Below are 25,376 nucleotides of genomic sequence, written 5' to 3' on the forward strand. Positions count from 1 at the left end.
GTTTCATATCAAAAGAATCGAGGCAGAATTCAGAATTATGCAAATGGTTTACATTGTTCTTATACAAATTTAGTGACAATAAAAATATAGCAATATAATAAGTGTTTAGCAGGGATTCAACATGCTGCATTGACACCGGTCTCTGTGCACTACCCTAAAGCCACAGTTCTTAAAAGCAAAATGGAGTTGCATTCATTATACATTCCTCAGCTTTTCTCTCTGTCTAACTCTGTCTCATATTGTCTCTTTCAGCCTCGTTTTAAACTCACTCAAATAACCTAATTTTATGTTTGAAGACAACTGGAGTATAGCAAAAGTTAGACAAGAGTGACAGAAAAATAGTTAATTCTCTCTCTCTCTCCCCCTCCCTCTTTAGTTCCTGAGCAAATTGGAGGTTGTAGCTTATAGGTTAACAAAGCTCTCTGTCAGACAATCTGGGTGAATGTGCCACTAACACAAAGCAGTCCCGTCACGGAACTGACGGTGGCACGTGGTTTGGCCAGTCACGTGCAGTGGGAGGACTTTCATTTGTGGCCACGCCTGCACACACCTGTACTTGGTTTTGTCTGTTTTAAAGCTACGTCAGGGTGTTTGGCATTGTTGGTCATTGTCGATGTAACGTGTTAATGTTTCTTCATCCTTCTGAAAGTGTATGCATCGTGTTTGTTTAAATGTCAAATCGTTTCATGTTCATGTTTATCATTTGTAATACGTGTGAGTGCCGCTGTCATTTATGTAATAAATGTTCGTCCCTGTCGAGGAAGTCTGCGCGTCCTGCTCCACGCCCTGCGGCACTCAGGCCGACACGCGTTACAAGTCCCACTACCGCCCAAGTTTCCTTTTTGATTTAGTGTGTGGAAAATTCACTGTCTATGAGATGAGGCACAGCTCATCACTATTGCAATAATTAAATATTTTTCCTCTCCAAAACACAACTCTATAGCAAAGACAAAGGGTTCTGTAGACAATTTACATTCACAGTCTTTTTATTACAAATATAAAATATGGGAAACATCCCTTTTCAGCAATTCTCAAATGAATCCTCAAATGTGATCCATTTCTGTTATTTAATAGGTCTGTTGCATGGAATCTATACTGGAGAAGCATCCCACAGCAGCAATCAGAGCAGAACCTCACAGAACTTTGAGAGCCCTACTGCTGCACCATCTCCAACCCAGGCAACTCATTCTGAGCTGTAAAACCAAAGTACCATAAAAATGGATCCTTTTGTGGTACAGTATTGAAAGTGTTTGGAGACATTTAAAAAATGCAAATAGAAAGAACTGAATAATTAAAGTTTAGTCCACACAGTGTCTCAAGTTTCCTTTCAGCCTTTTCCTCACTGCAGTGAGCGCTCTGTGTCTGCACAACCTTAAACTGGACTATGTTTTGAGTTTAGAGTTCCTGAACTCGACTCAAACTCATATATTATTTGTTTAAAAGTAGTATTAGCTGAATTAGCTTAATTTTAACAGTATATGCAAGAAATCATTATGAAGTTGTTAAGCAATACCACTTCAGGACACCATTTGATGCTGTAGTACTATACACAAATTATAAAAGCTGCCCTAGTCGCTTCATACTCCTCTCAGGTATCTGAATAAAGAAATTCAGCTCACATACTCAGAGAAGATTTTCACTGTGCAGAAGTGCTTACAGTTACACAACAGACATCCCAGAGTGACATGGCCCTCAGGCTAGAGACAACACTGAGGAAATGGACCCTACCTCAACACAGTGTGCACTAGACACAGGCTTGATCTAGTGTGCCTGACATCCATGCTGGAATGTAAAGATTCTCAAATTCTTCACATTTTAAGAAGGAACATTATAACATTCTGTCTCACGGCATGTGCAAGTTTTAAAAGAGATAATATATGGACTTGAAGAGAGCCTTGATTCTAAGTGTTAATGCTGTTTACAACGATTGTGTTGTAGAGCGGAAGAGGTAACCATGCGGGCTCATTTGTGTATGTACATATAGCTGGTGCTGTTAGCTACAATTAAAGCACTTGTAAATGTGTCCAAAAATATATTTTTGATGCATGCTCATAAATCATTTTCTTTGGCCAACTCAAGGGACAAGGTCCTCCAACTGAACGAAACTACTCAAAGGGAGAATGAGAATGAGAATGAGAACACGAGGCAGAGATGTAGAGGAGAACTGTTGTGGCTCACTAATGAAATACTGGACCAGTGTCAAGCAGCACACAGCCCAGTCAGATGGTGATGAAGTCAGATGATCACTCAGCATACTTTCTAACACACTGCTGCTCTAAACTCATTGTAAGAACAAAACAAATCACTCAATTTACCAAAGTGAATGTAGCTCAAATCTTAATAAAGCCAATTTATATTTTCCAATATGGGAACCCTCATTTACTCATAAAGAAGATGAGTTGAACAGCACTCCAGATATTCTCCTGCAGCCAAATGAGTGTCAGTGGCAATGATGATCCTTAAGTCATGTTTGCATTTTCATAGAGCTCAATGCATTAAAGACTTGTCATTTGCAGAAAGAGTTCATTGAGCATTTACATGGCATAGACAACCCACTAACTGGTAATGAAATCAATTATGCAACACATAATAAAAAGTGGAAGTCATTCTATATGCTAGTGAGTATGCCATTGTGGATGTAATTATATTCATCTCAGCCATGTTTTCTGCAGATGGAAGCCGATGCAGGCATCTGTCAAGGAGGTGAAGAGTCATATCCTGGAAATACTGTACTTACATCCTAATCCCCAGGTACATACTAACCCCTAGGGACCTGCGCACTAATCTCCAGGTAGTACACTTGTTGGTTTGCTGGAGATTCAAGCGATTAGTGATTATGAGTTTGAAGTCACAGAAGCCTGTTATCTAGCATTCATAGTTATAAATAGTGCATTACAACTATACTGGAGCATGGCTACACAAAACAGTTGTGTGGCTGAGCTTGGCTGCATGAATGAATTCACGCACTGAATGAATAAAGTGTTGGGGCTATTTTGAATGTGAAATTCTGGTCAGTGCAATGTGTGTATGTGTATGTGTGTGCACACCCGTGTGGGATCACCCCACACCGTTGGGGGCTGGACACTAATGGTGCTAATGAAGGATTGTTTCTCAGAGGGTTTATTCTCACAGCTAGTGTAGCCCTGTGCTGCAATCAGCCTACACTCCCCCCTGTAATTTACCCCCACATTCACAGGACTGATTGACTAATGAACACATTTCTTACCAACACACACACATATACACACACACACACACACACACACACACACATATACACACACAAAGCGAGAGAGAGAGAGAGAGAGAGAGAGAGATTTCACTGAATTGTTAAGAACCAATTCATCTATAAGAAGCAATTTAACAATCAGTGTTTCCAGCACACTGGCAAGATCCAAAATGGCTTTGAATGTGAATGAGGCATTTCATGATAGCTCAAGCATGAGGTCAGACACATAGACCACATTTATCAAACTGCCTGGAAGACAGCAAACACTGTCAAAACATGCATAAAAATGCTTGACACAGAGGACTGATTGTGCTAAATCTTTATTTTATGTTTATAACATTTGGCCTCTCGGTTGGTTGTTTTTTTTTGTTTTGTTTTGTAATTTACAACAATTACAAACATTACTTTTGCACTGCTATATTTTGGTATTTTGACTGAAGTATTTATGCATGCTTATTTAGGTGCAAAATCATCCAACCAGTCCATCCAGCTTATCTGTCTTGCTTCCTGGTTCCATGGCCAGAATTCCATTTGGGCAACTATCATGTCTCACAATGTTGTACACCAATAAACATTTTTGAAGATGTCAGATTTTGATCCACAGTGTTTTTTTAAAGCAAAGAGATTTTTCTATATGAATATAAACCACTTACTGACTTGCTGAGGTGCGTATATGAATGGACGGACCAGTGAAACACCAGACTGAGTCTTTCCCGTTCCCTCTGTGTGTGAGCACCAAGGCTTCTGAGGAAGGGCTCGAGACTCTCGGGCTGCGCTGTGGGCGTCCTCGGATGGCCTGGCCATAGCTCTTTCAGCCCAATGAACAGGCACTTAATTGGTGGGCGACTCTGCCAGGCATGAGGCAGGAAACCTTGTCATTAAAATTGAACACTGTGAACTCAGCACCGGGTAACTTTTCTCCTCTCAGCCTGCTCACAGACTCTCTCTGTCTCTCTCTCTGTCTGTCTGTCTTGTGCTCTCTCTCTCTCTCTCTCTCTCTCTCTCTCTCTCTCTCTCTCTCTCTCTTGTCCTTTTCAGAATCAGAATGTAGAATCTAGTTCTGCAGTAAAGTGTGCACTTTAGGTACCTTTCTTCCTGACTCTCCTGAAAAGGAGAGATTAGATTCACTTAGACCACAGTGCTGTTTGGCGCGGATGCCGACTCCAAGTGGAGCCAATGTAATGCGAGGATAAGACCAAATGGCTTCAACGGTGGGAAAGCTGAGGGAGGGAGCAACATGGGGAGTATTGGGAGGAGGAAAGGGTGAGGTGCATCTGTTCCAAATTCATCTAGCGTTTTATAATTAGATGAGCCCAATTGGTTTGGAGCAAAGCGTCTGTTGTAGTGTGATTTTTCCAATAACAATTCTACAGGACAGAGTTTGGCTTGACACTGTCGGTGAAGGCTATTAGTGAACCCAATGAAAATATCAACCATATTGCATTGGAGAGGAAGTCTGTGTTTAAAGATGCAGATATTCGGCGCACAAATTTACAGATACAATATTGAGACAGATGGGGAGGAGCTGCATTTAACACTCCTGAACAGCACAGATTTTGTAAAGCAAACCAGTCAGTACAAAATAACATCACAGTAACACACGCCAAGCTTGCTCACCTCTATCACAAAATATGCATATCATAAAATAAATTGCCCATATTTACCAACAAGGTAAAGACAAGGTGAAGTCTCTTGCATCGCCAAAAAGCCCCAAGAGCTTGTTGGGTCTAGAGCTTTAGCAATTCTCAATTTGCATTTTAAAACTTTGAAGTTAACACGTGTGCTTTAAGGTCCTCTTGGTTTTAACGGTTGGGCGTGCAATCGCGAGGAACAGGCTTCTCTCTGCCCGCAGCGGAGCTCATGTGAACTCACCACAGAGCTTCACTGCAGTGCACTCCTAGGGTGTGTGGACACCAAATGTTCAGGAGTGGTTGCTTTCAGTTCATTTCATGCATGGGCTGGCGTTGATGAAGATATGGGAAGACTTTGCAGAGGAAGCCCTTATTTCTATTTATACATTTTAGGGAGGAACTGTTTTTTTTCCCATATGCCCCTTCTAGGTATTTCAGATATGAGCAGAGGAAAAAAACGAAAGCTTTTCCTCTGAGGCTGTGTTTGGCAGCAGGCAGCAGGAGTGCTGCGCATCAGCCCTCAAGGGCTGGTCAATGCTGGAAGGGCTTGTCTGACCCCAAAATATGATGCAGGACCTGTCGGGAGAATTTTAATGTCAGTTAATTACCTGTAGGGGTTAGCTGGGGTTGGACACCCCAGTTTCATGGTTCTGGATTACTGCCAAAAAATGATGAAGCTTCACTCCATTGGGAGAAACCAAGCAGGTTAAAGTAGATCTCCATCTCTCTCTCACTCATTGATTAGTGCTAAGTTTAGCTGTTAGCTATCCCTTAGCAGCCTTTAAGGAAAGCATTGTTTCCCAATCAGCAATTCCAGTGCCCTCAGGTGAGCTCTTCCCCTTATACCACACAGTGCCCACACCAGACATGAAGGGTAGTGCATGTCCAGCCTGCACTTCAGTGCATATGGCTTTAAGGGAAATTAGTTTCTCCTAGACACTCAGATCTCCTCTGAGATCCAAGAGCTTTTTCTGCACAGCCTTTGGACCAAACTAATGTATGCTGGAATAAACAAAGCATACAGGACAAGTAGGTGGCTGAAGAAGTTTTAAATCTTTGAATTATGATAGATGTGCTGGAACATATAATACAACATCAACACTTATGGACATTTATCTACAGAAACCTCAGTCAATTCAAATAATTCAAATCAGACTACTATTTTTAACATAGATAATGTTACTCATTATTTGTGTCTTAAAACATACATTACAAGTCAACATGCTGTATAATAGTTTAATTTTACACAATCATGTTCACTCTGCATTTATTCAGTTTTATGGCGAACTGTGAGTCTGATCCTGGCATTGCACACTATCACATCATCTCACGTTTGACCGACAACGTCCCATAATGTTCCCTTTCACTGAGTGGCACCAAAATGCCAAAAAACACACTCTGAATCATACACCTAAAGACACAGCCCCACACATTGCCACAAACATTGGCGCACACACACACACACACAAGGGTGACAGATGTGGTTTTTGAGAAGAACTGACATGAATGATGATACAGCAAGTGTTGCTACGGTGACAGTAACTTTTTTCCTCCTCTTCCTGGTTGGCCTATAGTTTTGAGTCTGACACTGATTCATTACCTGTTGCAAGGCCACCTATGATGCACAGGAATTAAACGTTGCATCAAACAGCTCACTGTTTAACAACATGGCCTGCATTTTGTTTACATTAATACTGGTTTATAGGTTTTGGTTTATTTTGGCACTTAAGTACATCAAATTAACCCTTAACCAATAATGATATTAATACTAAACAATGAACATAATTCAAATGCCAGTATACTCTCCCTCAATCCTTTGCACTTTTGCACATGAAAAATAAATATAACACCATCTTGTGTTATATTAATATCCACCCACACATGCTTTCTCTCTCTCTCTCACACACACACACACACACACACACACACACACACATACGTGAGAGAAAGCATTTTCCCTAATAACAGCCCTCATATCTAGTGTCCTTTGTGAAGCGGAGCCCTTCAAGCTGCCCATGCAAATGAATGGTGGCATGCTTTTGTCCTGCTTCTTATCATCTCCTGGCTGAGCCGGTTGGGGCGAGACAGCGCGCCTCCGAACTGTGTCCGCCTGGCCACCAGCCCTGCCGCTGCCGTGGGCCTTATCAGGAGGGCTGCAGAGAGGGGCAGCCACTGACCGGGGGAGGGACGCATTGAATGAGCCTCTCGCTGGGAGGGTGGGGGTTGGGGGGGTGCTCAGAGTCTCCAAGCTTGGCTGCCTGTGATCGCTCTCCCCCCATCAGCAGGCCTTACAGTGAGAGGCAGGCGACATATGTGATCCTCCTTATTGATAGTGGATCAAATGAGCACCTCCATTTGGACATCTAGCACATTTCTCTAAATGTCAGAGCAGATATTGAGGTGGAGATCTATTTGAGAAGGGCACGCTCAGTTATTAACAACTGGAGGAGATAAAAAGGAAAACAAGCAAGACTCCAGGAAAAAGGTACTATTCTGAAACTGAATGGCAAGCCTTCATCTTCTTCATTACCATGTACCTTCTGTGACTGTTATTTTTAATTTTTTTTTGGAGGCAGAGAGGATGACCTTGCATTTGGTTTGAACTTAAAAGAGTTCAATTCAATAAAAGCCCTTGCTATTTTTGCTTCTGTCACAAATGCCCTCTATAAACACATCAATGCTGACCATCATAAACCTAGAGCCACAGGTTTAGAATAGTAGAAAAAGGGAAGTTGTCCGAGCCTGGGATTCAGCACACAGGAAACAGTACAGTCAATTAAATTATTAACATATGACCAAAGATAAATATTTTAAACTACAGGCTTTTTACTTAGTCTCTTGAGGTGTATTATTTAGTAATCACTTTGTACTAATAGGAGATATAAAAACTGACGTCTGGACCTACTGGCTTTCTGTTTAGAAGTTTAAACAGTGGTACGCCAGACTAAATATAAAATGTTTACAATTTAACAAGAAAAATATAAAGGTTTAAAACATTCAGCTTTATGGACTTGAAATGAAAACGCCAGAGCTCCCTTGCCAGCTCACTCTGACTGGTATGCAACTCACAGCCAATTTAATGATAATGGAGAGCAAGGCTGCTTGTGGAGCAGCACATATAACAATCGTAACACCCATCACCAGTCCCACTCAGGTCTACTGAGTTCCAAAATGTCACTGGAAACAAAGCATGAAATGCTTCATGAATGCAGGCTCATAAACCCTATTACATGACTCCCAAACCCACCTTCACTCCAACAGCCCACTAGCCCATCAGCCCAGCCCATCTTCATGGCATTCAAAGACTCCTAACAGGCACTTCCCTCACCTCTCAGGCACAATGCTTCGACTGGAGCAGAGGATGTCTCTCCTCTCGACAGCCTAATTGAGGATAATCAGGCGAGTGGTAACTCTAGTCCAGTGCCAGACAGGGAGGCAGCCCCATGTGCAATTCTGTGGAGTCACACTATATGATTTCGGCTTTATTCACTGTTCTAAAGCCTGAAGCCAAAGCTGGTAAGGACGTTGTCACCCCAACATGTGCATGGAGAGCCAGGCGTTTCATTACACTACAAACAATCCCTTCACTCCAATTTACGCCCAGCCATAAAGGACAGAGATTGCTGCTTTGAAATGCATAAAGTGTCATTTATGTGGAGGGGTCACAACAGCTTCCCGACACTGAATTTAATAATGTGTCTGTGCCACTGAAAGAGAGAAAATATAGTGCAATATTTCATTTACTGCTCTCTGAAGAGGAGATGAACAGTATGGCAACACTGTATGTAATACTGTTGATGCTGACTTGCCCTTTTGACCATCAAATTTGACATACAGCACCACAACAGCTGTCATTTGTGCCGGTGCTTTTGTTGTGATTGACAACATATGGGGAAACGAGACTGACAGTTTGGCTCACCTTGACGAATGTTGACTATAGTGCCAGCAGTGTCCTTGCCTGTTACAAACTTCAGTCAGCACAACCCTTCAGAAGACTGTCTGCTTTCTCAACTTAAGCAATCATACTTTATTTATTCATATAACAGAAAATATTTGAATATATCTGTGTGTCTGCCTGTGTCTGTAATGAGATGAAACAGAAAAAGGCCCAAAAAACACATTCTGAGGAGCCCCTCTCTTTCTCTTTGTGGGGTCAGGAGGATTGGCCGCCGATTTGATACATGACTGCAAAGGTCAGTGGCGCTCTTACAGGGATAAGGAATAGGCGCTAACGCTAAAGGTCAATTCATCAAGTCTCTCTTAAATCCTTGCCACTGCTTCCTGAATGAAATTTGGAGGACTCAGTGATAAGGCTCCGCCAGTACATGTCTGGCTATATAATGTGCATGCCCTGCAGACTGGCCTTCTGATTATAACCCCCACCCAGCACTACAACAGAAGAAGGGAGGCAAAGGCTCAAGCTTACAATAGGCCAGCTCTGTGATGACTATATACTATGCAAAAAGTGTAAACATTTGGAAGAGGTTTCATCAAATGAATAACTAAATGCAATCAGCAACAAAGTGTTTAAAACTGCAGAGACTATGCTCCATACTGTATCAGCCTGCAAACTTTCATGTATACTAAAACACTTTCTACTACCATTATGTAATACACGAAGCTCTAGACAGGCCAATCTTTGGAAACACTTAACTGATAGAAAAAAACCTGACCTAAATTACACTTCAACTAGCAGTAACAGGGACACATGTAGTAGCAGCAGAGGTAGTGCAGAGGTTCCCTTTCCCAATCGAAGACCTCCCTGCACTTCAAGTGGGTGCCTCCTTGTCTTCCAACCCTTGATTCATTTCCTATGTCCTGAAGGGGTTAGCAATGAGCTTATGAGTTCAATCAAGCATGCTAGAACAGCAAAAGCACAGTAATGCAGAGGAAGGCAAGACTACTCCTGTACAGCAGTGCTCTAAATATAGAGCACGGTTGATGCATCATATTGGCCATTCCATACAGGAAGCCTGACAGCCTGAATAACAGATTATATTAAAACAGAAATCCTGATCATATAATTCACTCCAGCGACACTGCAGAGTGTGTGTGTGTGTGTGTGTGTGTGTGTGTGTGTGTGTGTGTGTGTGTGTGTGCACGCGTTTGTGTGTGTGTGTGTGGAAATGAGAGGATTAAAAACAAATATTCTGGGGTAAATAAATATTCTTTCTTCACATCGTATGTTTTAGAGTGGACCAGACGGAATAATGATGCATTGTGTGGTTATGGAGTCAGAAGTACAGTTTTATAAATGCAAGAGGACACTCAGACCCACCCAACATAATGTGTGATAGATCTCAAATTTAATAGGAAGAGAGAAAACAGAATGAGATTTGAACAGGGGGAGAGATGCTCAGAATTGCAGGTATCCCTGGAAAACAACCTCTCCTTTTTAATGCTGGAGTACATGTATCTATTTGTCTCCCTCTCCCACTTTCTCTCTCTCTCGCTCTGTCTGTCTCACTCTCTCTCTCATATATATAATATTTTACTGTAATCTCCAGACGGTAGACAAGAGATCAATCAAGTCATGCATTCTTCTTTTTTCTCCTTTGTTCTCTCCTATCAATTTTAATGGCTGAGGACCATCGCTCAGAAAAAAAAAAAAAGTAATGGGACAAGAAGATGGATGGGAACATTTGTAGTGTAGAAGGAGGAGATAGCACCAGGGCACCACCAGGGTGACCAGGGCTGGGTAGGGTGCAGAGGCCTCAGGCCATTTCTCAGATACACACACACACACACACACACACACACACACACAAACAAACACATCCGAGCATGCACACAGAGTGAGGGTGACCCAAGCAGAAAATTCTCCATTACCAATGAAAGCCATTCGTCAAATATATGCATTCACACCTTTCCGTTTCCACATGGTAGGAAAAGCATAAACACAAGAATGCACACCCCAACCACAAACCCTCGACACACATAAACACAGACCCCTTTTTTGACTTACTATGGCCAAATTATTACAGGCTGTAGCACTGCCACCAGCTAAGCCATAGGGGGCGCCCTCCAACACATTTTTTTTTTACTTTATACAAGGATATGTTTGAGTGAACTTTCAAACCTCTCCCTTTAAAATTCTTCTTGTATACAATGGGGCCATTATAACCAAACAGTAGCAGACTTCTCCAGAATGTACACTACGATACGTGAATAAGCACAATGCTCCAACAACACAACAACCTGTCATGCTATGCTCAGCAGTGTGTATCAGCCTCTCATCCTTACATCCCAAGTCTCACTAATTAGCCCAAACAGGACACACACCAGTGAGTGCAACTCCCCCCAGATGCTGTGTAACGCTCACATGTACACTAGTATGCTTGCAATGCATGACCAGCTCAAAGGAAGAGAGAATGGCTAGATGAAAGAAGAACAGGAGTACAGAATTATAACATTTGTTAAGAATTTAAAGTAATCAGGAAAGGATTTCAGCAACAATCAGAAAGACCCAGACTATAATGTTAAATGGTAAAATATCAGATGGGCCAAAAGAGAGAGAAAGAGAAGATGATGAGAGAGACAGTGAGAAAGAGAGAGATGCACACATAGCAGCACATTCCTAGGCTGGGAGGGTCAGGTGAAGAGAATCCTGGGCCAGCATGTGCATGAGAGGGTTGGGGGTGGGGGGGCTGAGGTTGACCAGCCAAGGTGACACTTGCCAGTGCTGATCTCAGACCTGCCACCCACACTCCCACTGCTGATCCAACATGAGAACTCCATGTTGAGCTGGAAGAAAGGCAAAAAAACAACAAAGCCAACAAAACCGAGGGCAGCGGAATAGTAGAGAGTGAGGTGGAGAGTGAGGTGGAAACTCTGCCAGCATCTCTGTTCGAGCATCAGGCTTTAAAAGCACACTAACACACTTTCATTGTGGAGTGGCTGAGGTCCAGAAATGGGAACCAATTATTCCCTCATATTTATACTCTCGCTTCTAAATGAACAATATGCTACATGTTAAGCTTGTTAATCATATTACTGATCAGATTTACTGGCTGGCTGCTGGTCACATGGGTGGCTGCAGGGCAATAACTAACCTGTTTGCACACTGTAGAAGGTAAATGTGTTTTGCCAGGACATGGTCCACTGGGAGCTTACTATAGGTAATATGCCATATTACCTACAGAAATATGACTTTTACATTGTTTCATTGCTTCATCAAGCTTTTGGGAACTCACAGTTTGCTCCTTTGTATTCAATTTTGGCACAATAATATTCTTCCACTTATTCATTCCAATCCTCACCGCCCTCTAAACCTCAAATACACACACTCTTTCTTCTCCTCTCTCTCCCTCTCCCTCTCTCCTGGTCTCCATCTCCATGAGATGGGAGGTGTTGATGAGGCAGCACTCTCTCACAGAGGGCGAGGGTGGTGTGTGTAGGATCGAACACTGCTGGGTCGACACACACACCCCATGCCAGCACTACACACAGGACTCTCCATAGCATGCTGCCTCTGGCGTTTAGAAACACAGCTCACTGGGACAGAAGGAGGCACAGGCCATGCCAGGCTGTTTTGGAGAACACAAACCCAGAAGAGCTCCAAATACTCTCTTCGTGATAACTGTTTTTCTCCACAAACAAGGAAGGGTGAGAGAGAGAGAGAGGAGGCAATGCCTTCTTCTCCAGTGTTCAAAGAAGCAAGTTTGTTAAAAGTGGCACCTCAGGATTCAGAGAAACACTCAAGGCATTTCAAAACCTACAGTCCATTTTGGCTCCAGCTCTGACCATGTAAGGTGTGGGAAACTTCTGAGTGGCCAGCGATGAAACACAAGCTACGAGGGGTCATGTGATCTCCTCCCACTAACCAGAAATTTCTGCCTCTATAACAATGCTCACACCGCCAAAGCCCCTCACAGAAGCTCAAATCCATTGGCCAATGGCAGCAATTCACCAGGCTGATCTGTGTGAGACAGTGTGCAGTTTTTATTTTCCTAATTAAGGAATACACTCAGGATCTTCTCACAAAAGCTAACGAGACAGTGATCATACCATGGTGGAAGAAGTTGTGACAAGAACATTGTGTGTGTGTGTGTGTGTTGGGGGGGGGGGGGGGGGGCGTGTGCATGATGTGAAAGAAAAGATGTTCTTGTTCTGTCTCTGGTAGGTAGACTACCATGAAATTTGGAGAAGATCAGTGGATCAAATAAGAGAACAGGTTAAACCCACACAATGGTAGTCACTACAAAACTTCTCTGTAATGCTTATAATATGGGTGTTATCTAGAGACATCACAACTAGTACTTGTAAGTGTGAAAGTGCATTTAATAGCATTCACCATAAACACCAGCAATTTAGAATTACTGAAATGTTAATAGGTGGAAAAACAAAAAAAATATTTATATTCTCTAACTCCTCACATGACCAAGAAATTCAGTGATCAGACTAAAATTTATCCAAATCATATATATGTTCTAAGCCCAAACTGTCAAAAGAATTGGGTCTCTTCTATAATGTGTTTGCACAGCACAGGTGTTTGGATATGATCTCTGGTATCTCATCAGGGACATTTTCCTTAGCAAGAAAGAATATCACATTTTCTGTGTAAGAACACACACACACACACACACACACAAACACACACAGGCTCTCACACTTTCGTATTTTTCTGCTTTAGTACTGTCCTAGTTTGTCTAGGTTCCCTTCTCCACACAGCCTCTCTGGATCATCTCCCCCTCTGTTCCCTCCTAATGTCAGTGAAACTTGAGGCGAAATTCCTCAGATTCTCAAAAGTCTCCTTCTTTCTCACAAAATGCCCCCCCCAGTCTCTCTCTCTCTCTCTCTCTCTCTCTCTCTCAGTGTAGTAGTGGCATTGTGAAGCTCTCTCTTCTGTCCTACCTGTGAGATCTCGTAGAGCAGTTTGTAATGCTCCTCTCTCTTCTGCAAAGAGCACAGATTGCAGCCCATCCTCGTTGTCACGGATACACAGGACCTCTCTCTCTCTCCCCAGAATCAGTCGAGGGGTCACCCTCCAGTAGTACGCGCAGTCTCTCATCAGTCTGCCCTTAGCACTTCTCCCGTAGGCTCCTCCATCCCACATGCGCGCGTAAACACACTGCTCTCATAAGCGGCGCATGGCAGGAGTGCACCAGCGTGGTGCGTGTGTGCGAGCCGATTGCAGGAGCAGTGGAAGCAGCCGCCGTAGCAGTGTCAGCCTCCTGCTTTCTGCTCCCCCCCCTTCCCTCGTGATCACATGCGCACATACACACACATTCACACAAGCATGTGCATACGCGCGCGAGAGCTTCCTCACTTCCACGCTGTAGCTCCCAGTCAAATACACAGACACTCCCCCTTGTCTCTGCCAGCCTCGGCACATGCCTGGGCCATGAATAATGATGAGGACGCATATGCATCAAGGGAGGTGTGGCTAGGAGAGTGGGAGGAGACACGGGGCCATGCAGCGCCGGCTGTGCTCATTAAGGTCCTGTCTTGCTAAAGACAATGAAGCTCCTTTGTCCTAGCATTAGAAAAAAACTGCTAATCTCAGGAGGAATAAATGTGGCATACCAAAATACCTTCTGTGATCACACAAATGAATGGATTCAAATGCAGCCAAGGTTTATGTATTCAGAACTCCCTTTCATTTACACTATGGAACTGTGGTGACACCTAAATAAAAAATAAAAAAACTTCTAAGGGAAGAATCCATCCTTTTGTATGATTAATGCAATGGACAGATAAAGGGAGGGAAATAATGCTGTAGAATTGATTGACTACACTCACTTAAAAGCTGGTCCAAACTAGGTCAACCCATGGTAACATCAGCCTTCACAGCCTGCCTTAAGCCAGAGACTCGCTATTACCAGCAGGAAAACTGCTATAAAACGGTCTATATGCAGCTGTATCTCCTAATGTTACATCTGCAGATCCGGAATTTGCTGAGGTAAACATAAAGCAAATCAAAAAAGGGATGAGAGACTCTAGAGTACTGCACTGCTGGAAGTCTTCAAAGGATTGAAAAAAGAAGCTGGTAATCACTTAAATAGATCTTGGACATGCAGTCATCGCAGGTGTCATTATAAAAGCGCCTCCATAAAAGGAGTCTGCAATCAGAGTTGAGGAGGTTCACAGTGGACTGATAATAGCAGGCATGTCTTTCTGACTGCGATAATTACAGTACAATAGAGCCATGGTTACAAATACATGAGTCCCCTCTGAGAGGGGAAGAATAGTAATGAGCTGTAATTGTTAACAAATTGGCTCAGTCGAGAACCACACACACACACACACACACACAGTATATATATATATATATATATATATATATATATATATATATATATATATATATATAAAATACACACACACACACACACACACACACACACACTCACACACACACACATACATACATACATACATACATACACACACACATACACACATACATATATACCCATATGTGTATATATACACATAAGCACATCAGTTGGCTATTAGGCTTCTCGCTCAGGAAGAAAATAATCCGATTTGCTGGGCTTTAATTCCCCCACCCACTGCTACAGCATGGGGTCAGGCTGGACAGACCCCACCAACAGCAGTGCTAATGGACGAACAGTAATGGACCTCTAATAATGTATGCCATAGCTCTTAGTTTTACCATGTCAGATATAGTAGCAAAAACTATAAGCACAAACAACTCACTGGAGCATATATGGAAGACATATAATGCATAGTACACACACACAAACACACACACACACACACACACACACACACACACACACACACACACAAACTTGCTTGTATACAAAGGGTCATACATATCTCAGGAATATGTTTTCTCATATCTCAAAAACAAATATGCACATGCGCACACGCACACACACACACACACGCACACGCACACGCACACGCACACACACACATACACTTCAGATTTTTTGCCGCAAACATGCAGAAAAGCAGGGAGGAGGCTTTATGCAGTTGCCAGGCAGTGGCAGATCCATGAAGTGCTATCCACTAAAGTGTCAATTTTACATCAAAGGGCCTTGTTGTGAGAGGAGAGTGTGCAGAGAGCAAGGCTATGATATTACATTTCAAGGGCTGCATGTGCCAGGCCGTGAACTAGGACTTCGTTTCAGGCTTTAGGTGCTGCGACATCTTGGAGCATTAGCATGAAATCAGCACTGGCATTATCATGTTTGCTCGGCCTTCCCATACTAGTTATCTCATATTTAAGAGTCATAACAAGATCTGCCACAAACTTTGACTGCTGTGTCAGTTTTGTGCAATATTACTTGATATTACCAATATTGACGATATTAATACAACCATGCTGCCATTATAATTACTTCTGCATTGTCATGTAGGGTCTGAATGTTATAAAATGTGTGGGATACAAGCAAGGTAGTGCACAGGAAAAACCCAACACATTACAGTCAGGGAGAGTCATATGCAGAGTCGCACTGTTCTGTCTTTCTTCCATGGACAGGATAGTGCAGCTCCAATGTTCAATTTCTCCTTCCTCTCCTTCTGATCAACCAACATGTGTGGGCCCTTTAGATGCCTGACTAAAAACGTAGGTCCCCTGCTCTCCCTTTCTGGGCTTCCCACTGAGCAGGCATGGAGAAGCCATCTGTCGACACAGCAAGGGTCCTCTTACTTCATTTTATCCATTTTATTAAAGCTAGGGTTCATGAGTACCTCAGGATAGACTGCCATTCTGTGTGAAATCCCAACACGGTGCATCAAAGGTTGACGTATGGCCCAGTAGTAGGTTTTGCCCCTCACCCATCTGAGGAACGTGCCAGCCTAGCAAATGTCCAGTCAGAACAGCCCATTGTTAGCAAAGAGAAATGGAGGACTTTAGTTTTCCCAAACACAGCAGTAGGTGGAAGAGGATTCTCTCTCCACAAGCACATACAATACAGTCACCATACATATAACTGCAAAGAAAGACTGCATCGGTAACCTGGTTATTTCAGATCACGTGGGGCCTTTGAAGAAACTCAAAGGCCCCTAAGAATTGGTTGTGTGTGTATGACAGCAAATCAGGTTGAAACATTTCTGATGAAAAGCAAATTGCCTTCATACTGAAAACAACAGAAAACTGGCAGCACACATTCCACAAGTTTGGCCAATGTGCCACTGAGGTGGTTAATGTCCACCCTGTTCTCAGTTCACCTCAATCCTGGGCATCTGACAGAGGACTGGAGCATCTCTACTTAATGAGTGACAATAAGCTTTCTTCTCCTGAGATCAAGGGCTTTTCTATGAGCATACTATCTTCTTGCCGGTCCCAGTTAGGACAAGTATGTTCCACGTTTTCTCCATGGTAGTCGGGTGGCTGTATCTCTGACATGTTTTACCTGAGCCATGTTTGTGTCAGTGATGAGCATGGAAAACAACAAAGTAAAGTGAAAGTGAAAATATCAGAACCACTATACTGCTCACACTGCATGATATTTATCTCCGGTGACTTGTTGTTTTGACGAAGAGGTGTTCACATAAGTGTTCGCAGATCAAGCTCATACATTACACCATCTTCCAACTGAAAAGATTCCAGACAAAGAGTGCCTGATCTGCAAACAACCCCTTTCACTAAAAATACACAGCAGAACTGTACATCATGCGATATCATCATTGCTTTCGCCATGTTTATTGTTCCTTCCTCCTTTCACTATTTTCACTTCCATTCTCACTGGCTGTTGCTCATTGCTGCTACTACTTGTCGCAGAGGCACTCACACTAAAGATTTGACAGAAGTCATTGCAGAAAATTTCAAACGTTTGAAAGTATGGGAGCGGGAAAATCCTGTGGCTGAAGCATTCATTATACACAAGCAATTGACACAGGCATGCACAGTGATCTGTCGCAAAGCTGGGGGTTTTGTTGCCTGGCCCCAAAATTAACCTGTGACAACAAAATTGGGGCTAAAATTATTTAAGCACCAGTTTAAAACTCTTCTGTTGAAGTGGCGTTCTGTACCATAGATAGACATGGATCCTAAAGATAGTAACTCTCTAACACTATTTTCATCACTGCTGAACTGGTAAAGAATTAACCCTTCAAACTGACCAAGACATACTCACATACACTCACAGACATACCTCCACCACACACACACACACACACACACACACACACAAAACTCCTGCTGGTCAACATTTCTAGTGAGGCACAGTATCAAAACAGCAGGAGCTCCAACAGTTTCTTAAAAGACACACTCACACAGATGCTGCCACTGGTTTACCGCTGTGGGTGCTAATGGCTAATAGCTAACTGTGCTCAATCAATCAGCCTCTGACTGGGTTACATCATGCGACACAAATGACACACCAAGACCAATTTCTGACAGTGGGAAGAAAGCAAAGAGAGACAAAAATTCACAGGTGAGAAACCAAGAAAACTGCTCCAGGTTACTTTCACACATTGTAAAAGGATTCTGGAGATGCTTGTGAACACATGAATTCTAAAGGTCAGCATACAGCAGCCAAACACTCTTGTCCAAGTCTCTGTTATAGGTCTCTATCATGAAGCAGAACAGTGATGTAACCTGTTTTATTACAGCCATGAAAGAATTTATTGGTTTGTTTTTTGGATAAGGTTGGGCCAGGGTAGGCTCTCCAGTATATTATACAGCAAAAATTACCATATAGGTATTCTGTGCTGAACTGATCATACCCTCTACTTTTATCCATGTGAGAACACTATGATGCAGCACAAAGTAGTTTAGTATTTTAACTGCATTGTACTAGTTCTTAAAGTCAGAGTTTAAAGCCAGAGTCTAAAGTCAGAGTTTACTAATTCTCATTGCTAGTTCTACCTCTGAAGCAGAGAATTTAATGTTGGGTCTTTAGAGAAAAGTAACAGTGTTTAAATTAGGACTTCAGCAAACTCCCTTTGTTATAAGAGTGACTAAGCAAAGCCAGGTTTCCTGAGGAGCGTTTGGCCTGAGAGGACATTCTATTGCCTGATCTTCTCATCATTCATCTCGAACACATCCAGTACTGCTCAGCATGCATTATTAAACAAACAAGCATCATCGTAAGCCTTGTGGACCTGTCTGGAGACTTTACTGGAGAATGTTAGTCATCTGCCAAAGGCTCAGTGGAGTTGCCACCCACATAGCCGCAGTATAAGATCAGACATGAATGATGAATAATGTGAACACTGCTAATGGGGTGTGTACCGTACTTACATTAATGCCTGTGCTATTGCTATATCTTACTAATGTTTAACTCTCTACAGTGTAGAGTTGATCTTTGTAGAGTTTTCTGTATATAGTATTGTATACAGAAATATTATATACTCTACATATAGTATCATATTATTTATTAGATATTGTACTTTAATTTCCCTAATAATACAATAGGCCATTTGATCTCAGAATTCAGAGTGTTAAACACATAAACCTGAGAAGCTTTGCTATCTAATCTATTACATTTTTATACAGAAACAGTAGAGAATCCATCCATCCATCCATCCAGCATATGTTTGCAAGAATAGTGAGATGATAAAAGCTAACTGTGTTATATTAATGGAAAATGATGAAGCTCCATGTGGACCTGAATAGGATTGTATCACATTTATATATATAAATACTCTTTATTTATTTATTTATTTATTTATTTAGTTTCCCCTTGGTGAAAATAAAAGTAGTGTCATCCAGACAAACAATGCCCCCTATCCACAGAGTGTGAGTGGTTTCCAGAGTGATCACCAAAGTTTTAGTACAAGGTAAGGTTCAGTTAAACATGTGATTTAAGAATGTGGGTGCTGACTTAATGCCAGTGACGAGGTGATTTATAATCTACATGGGAAGGTTATATGCTTGTATGTTTGTTTGGTAGCTCAAACTTCATACTGCAGCAAAGTCCTGAAAGGGCTGGAGTGCCCCTGTGTAGCAGACCTGTCAGGATGACATTGTAAAAGTCTGTGTTCACTCTCTTATTGCCAGTGCCTCAGACATGATGAATGGGCAATGACACTTCTACTGCACCTATTTAACATTACAATGAAACAGGAAGTTATTACACGTTTTTATATTTTCCTCATAAAAATCTTCTTAAAAGAGCAACAGCAGTTGGCTCAGCTCATCAGAGGGGTCATGCTCTCCTCCAATTGGCTCTCAGACTGGCTACATTATATATGATGAATGTTTAAGAGTTGCAGTGACACGTGAAAAGACACATCCCAGCATTCTTTATGGGCAGAGTCGTGTCATGTTCTGTCTTTAGCAAAGGCACACATTGAAAATGATTTAATACTGCCTAGATGCTGTGCATACATTTTTATCAGACTGATGATACATTTTGAATTCAATGTGTATTAGAAATTAAATATCAACATCAATAATGAATTACGAGATGAGGAAACAGATTTACTGCTTTTAATTGCACTCTATCTTTTTACTTAAATGCTTTTCCATTCTGAGGCCTGAACCATGGCAAAGGGTTAGCGTGAACTTCAGCAAGACACAAAAGAGCAAACAACACATCTCACTGACAATAACAGATACAAAGCCTGTGCAGAATAGGTACATTATTGATTTCACACCCCTAAATCTTCTGCTGCTAGAGTAACAGTCAATAGAGTCAATAAAATCCAGATAGCAAAAGAGTTGAGTCTTTCCTTCAGAGACATAACAGATCTATAGGACAATATGTAGAGAGGGCCTTAAAGGGTACCACATATATGGCAGTCTATTGAGAGTTATGCTGATACTAGCAATACACTAATAGACCCATAAACCTTCCCTGTCCTACGCAAGGCCTTTTAGGCAATGCCATTTATGTGTACAGGGTGAGAGGAGTAGGAAGCTTTTTAAGCAATGACCCTGTCACATTCCGTCAATGTATTTCTGCCTTTAGTGTTATTAAATCAAACTGTAGGAAATGTTCTTACCATTGCCTAGTAATGTGTGTGCATGCTGTTTCAACTGGCTTTCATTCAGTCAGTCATTAAATTTTCTGGTATTTGTTTACCTTATTTTACCTTATTCCTCATACAATACCATGTTATTATTAATTCAATAGACCAATCCAACTATTCTTGGTGAAAAGAGTAAACAAATAACACATTTCCATTGGAAGACAGAAGGCAAATAAGGTGACAGTGATTCAAATTCAAAGCTACAATTTGGCTGTTATTAATGAAAAAAAAGCCTATAAGCCTCTGGGGCAGTCAGCCAGATTTTGGTATTAATAATTCACAGATAAAATGAGTTGATAACCAACTGATCAGCATTGTACAATTTAAGATCACTATGAAAATAACTGAGTTTTACTATTATTGAAATCACAATAAAATCAATGTAATAATATGGAATATTAATGTACAATAAAGTCTACAAGTTTTTCCAAGAAGTAGTTTTTCTTGGTTTGTTTTTAAGGACACAGAAACTTCAAGAAGCCCAGTGCATGATCATCATCTGGATAGATCTTCAGATTGGTTTCAACAGTAGGTTGCATTTATCGTGACCTCTAGGGTGAAACAATTTTGCAGGCCTGTTTTGCAGCCAGCCAGGCAGGATTGACTCATAAAAGTTATATGTTCATAGAGGCCCTTCCATAAATGTTTGACACATACATTTGTTTCTCAAACGATGCACTTACAGTCAGCATTTACAGACGAGGGGTATAGCAGAGCCATAAGAACAAGGCTACTCCTACTTTCCATTCTTACTTTCTTTTATTACCACTAAAAAAGCTTCAAACCCATTTTTGTCCTTGAACACTGGGCTAAATTCCACAGGAATTCTTTTAAGCCGCAAAAACTAAAAAAAAATCACAACAGCAAAAAGCAAATTATTCCAAACTTTGATGCAAGCCATCTGTAATGACGCCCACCTATGAGGGATAGCTGGTTTCCTCCAGGGCCTGTTTGGGTACTCTGTAATTTCAGCTTGGATGGAATCTTTCACCAGTGAGAGAAATGTTTCTTCTCCTCTCTTGTTTGTTGCGCTCTGTACCAATAGGAACTTCCCATGCCTCAGGATAAGCTCAAAATCTTCAGGTCGGCAAAATTCTGATCAGAAAGACTTTGTCTCTAATAACACCAACAACAGATCAGTCTCCACTCTGCTTTGGCACTCAGGCAGATTAGTCAGGTATTATAACCAGGCCCAGCAGACACAAACCTTATTTTCTACTCTCTTGATAAGGGAGCAAAAAACAAGCATAAAATAACTGTATTTATTAACATTGCTGCAGTAGGTGAATCATACTGTTACCTTTTGCTTGTGTTACCAACTATCATGCATTGTGTTACAGTGCCAGCTAAAGATAATAACATCCTGATTGCATATGAATTTTGGGCAAAACTACCAAATGTGAAACGGATTTTACATATGATGCTGCTGTTACACACACAAAAAAATACACAATACACAAAAAATCCATGGTTATTACAAGTCATTCAAACATTCATTGAACATGGCTTGATTACTCTTGAAGATCTTATATTAAATTGAGGGTAGCATAAGCCTTGCCTTTAATGTTAAAAACCGCTGCACATAGGTCTGCTCTCCAATCATTCTTTGCTGGTATGCATACATTTAAACATTAAAAAGCTATTCAAATTCATGAATATATATGCTTTTACTTCCATTCTGAATATTTAACACCACACACATGCCACAGATTCAAATTTAGCACAGAAAAACTTGTATGTTATACAGTTTCATAATGGGACATTTGGCATGCTTAGGAACAGGACAAAAGCAGTGTGATCTTGGATCTCTTGCAATATTCATTTATACCACACTATTGCACCATTCACAAAACCCATTACCATCTTGAGTTAGGGGGCAAAGATATCAGAGGGTTCAGAGAAGGGCTGAGAACCTTAGCTGCATTCTCAGCAGTGAGACATCTTCAGCTTCAACAGCAAAATTAGGGAAGACCCTGACTTTCGTTTGTACACCATGATATAAAATACAGAAACACATAAACCTGTGCCCTTTGCCCATACAGCCTAGCCTCTCCTCCACAGTCCCCAGGGAAAGACTGAATTCCCAGTTATTATAAACATCAAACTATTGAGCGGATGATAGAGTGTGGGGATCCATGAGTACTTCTCCCAAATGTGTTCACTGGGCTCTGTTGCAGCCCCACTGTTTGACAAAGAAGATAACAAGGGAAGCTCTTCTGCAGAGTCTCATCTGCAAAGCCAAAATAACCCACCGGATGGCATTTGACCATGGTCCTGTGGTTAACAGTATTGCACAAAAATGTGCTGGCTAGACGGAAATTGAGAAAATGGTTTCAGTACAAACTCAGGGCGAAGTTATGAGGCACATGACTGCATTTTGTAATGGGTCAGCAGTGTGTGTTCTTATGAAAAATAGGACAGGAAATTGGATCCCCTTTCATTTAGCACATCTAGATAAAATATTGAGACAATCACACAAAACATCACACTGTGGTCATAATAATAATGTAAGGTTGCACTAATCAGACATTGGTAAACTCGTTTCTAAGAGATAAATGTAATATCATGATCAAACGAGTATAATCACTTATTAAATCAAGTCATTGCTACCTGTAAAATGCTTATCATATTGTTTTCCACAACAGCCTTTATGGAAACAAAACAAAGAAAAAACCTCTGTGTGATATTAAGGAGCATATATTTGCTTACATGATGCTATTGGTTAAACATGGATAGCGTTGTGATATATGATTCCCGCACAACACTCCAGCATTCCTCCCAAGAACTAGATGTCAGTAGGATGTTCGACTGCTATGAAGGAACAAGATGGTGGCATAGCTTTTCCTGTTTCAGTTCTTTCCTAAATTTAAGGATAAAAACCATAGAAAATATGTATTACTTCTTTCTTTCTTTCTTTCTTTTTCTTTCTCTCTCTCTCTCTCTCTCTCTCTCTCTCTCTCTCTCTCTCACACACACACACACACACACACACACACACACACACAAAGGATTGGGGTCAGTGTAGGTCACTGAATTCCCTACCATTTGGCTGTCATGGTCTTGGTCAGGATGGCTATTTTGTAACACAGTGTTAATCCAGTGGATATGAATTAGGGTTCTTGGTGAAAGGCCTTCAGGGAATGGTTTCCAGCCCACAGAACAAGGCAGATTACACCGAGGGAGGGCAATATTCACAACTCAGTCGAGTGCTATAAGTGAAGAAGCAACACTATCAGTCAGCTACAGCTGGGTTACAAACGAAGACCTACAGCAATTCTACATGAATCTGATAGCAAAACACTAACTGTCCAATAACCACAAACAGTTCTACTGCTGAATTACTACAGAGGACCACCTATAAATTTCTATTCCTTACGCATTAATATTGTCCAGTGTTTTTGAATCCAAAAGCAATTTTACCATCCATGAAGTTGATTATAGCCTACATTTCTTGTTGATTGAAAAAAAAGGTCCTATAAATTCAATGCATTATGCTAATTATTGTCTCCAGGCCTTTGACATGATGTAAAGATCATCAGTTCATAAAGACAAAACATAAACCAAAAAAGGTAGCATTCTGCAATGCCATCAGTGGAGACCTGATTGTTAATTGGCTGAAAGAAAGCACTTTCAATTTCATATTGATTTCCTGTGCCACAAGACAGCTGACTGAAAGGTTACACTTGAAAACTACATGACTGTCATTTGGAAGACTTTTCTGCTTATCTTGGAAGATGAGACAATATCCAAAGAATGTTGCATTTTACAATTCACAATTACAATTAGATACAATTTATATTTTTATAATAGAGCATATGCAATGTTTTGTACGAGATGATTTTAAGGTTTCAGCATGAATTACCTATTAACATTTTAATAACATAATCTTTACTACCAAAGCCTGATCCTTCTCACTGCTGGTTGCACTCATTTTCATGCAGAAACACAAGGAAGCCCCAAAATGAGTTTTCTTACCAGTTGCTGAGTGCTGGATTTAAAACACTCTCACACATCACCACTATACACAAACTTTAATAAAGCTCCATCTGACTGTATTGGCATTGTCTGGACTACATTATAAATCCAAGGTGGTATGATATGAATATAAAGTATATTGTTTACATACCCATATTCACTGCATAAATATGGCACACCTTTATTTAGTACACAATGGCCAATATTTTGTTACTGTAAAATATTCAGATTTTGACATTAAAGGTAGTAACTGAATTGTCACACAGAACGTGAAAGCACCTCACCATAATTTAGCTCCAGTTGACATGCATGTAAAATATACTACCTGAAGTCAGGTAAAACAGAATCATTACTAAACAAGCACTGTAAATGTTTTATTTGACAAGCTATTTATAATGTTTATTTATAACAACTATTCATAATATTAAATGTTATCATGCTGTATACAGAAACACACACACACACACACACACACACACACACACAAGATAGAGGGCTTTCGCGTCGGATAAATATATATATACACCAGCTCGGACATTGCCCAGGTCAACAAGGTCCATGTCAGATGTTGATGAAAAGTGGGCTACTGGAACAAATATAAGACACTCATGGACAAGAGTGGAGAACCTCGGTGTGAGAGGGTATAT

General features: G+C 41.2%; 1 protein-coding gene across 4 annotated transcripts in view; it reads right to left on the bottom strand.

Moving 5' to 3' along the window:
* Positions 1-25,376, bottom strand: part of LOC113571802 (PDZ domain-containing RING finger protein 4) — a 98,169-nt gene that overhangs the window by 24,845 nt on the left and 47,948 nt on the right. For 2 of the 4 annotated variants that reach the window (XM_081712192.1, XM_027000937.3), the window contains exon 1: positions 13,714-14,024. The exons of the other annotated variants lie outside the window; for them this stretch is intronic. In XM_081712192.1, the coding sequence (XP_081568318.1) occupies positions 13,714-13,782 (69 nt within the window). In that variant the 5' untranslated portion in view covers positions 13,783-14,024. Of the gene's footprint in view, positions 1-13,713; positions 14,025-25,376 lie in introns of those variants that run through there. 4 annotated transcript variants of the gene reach the window in all.

The sequence above is a fragment of the Electrophorus electricus genome, chromosome 4, assembly GCF_041902795.1.
Source record: "Electrophorus electricus isolate QZ-2024a chromosome 4, ASM4190279v1, whole genome shotgun sequence".
NCBI lineage: Eukaryota > Metazoa > Chordata > Actinopteri > Gymnotiformes > Gymnotidae > Electrophorus > Electrophorus electricus.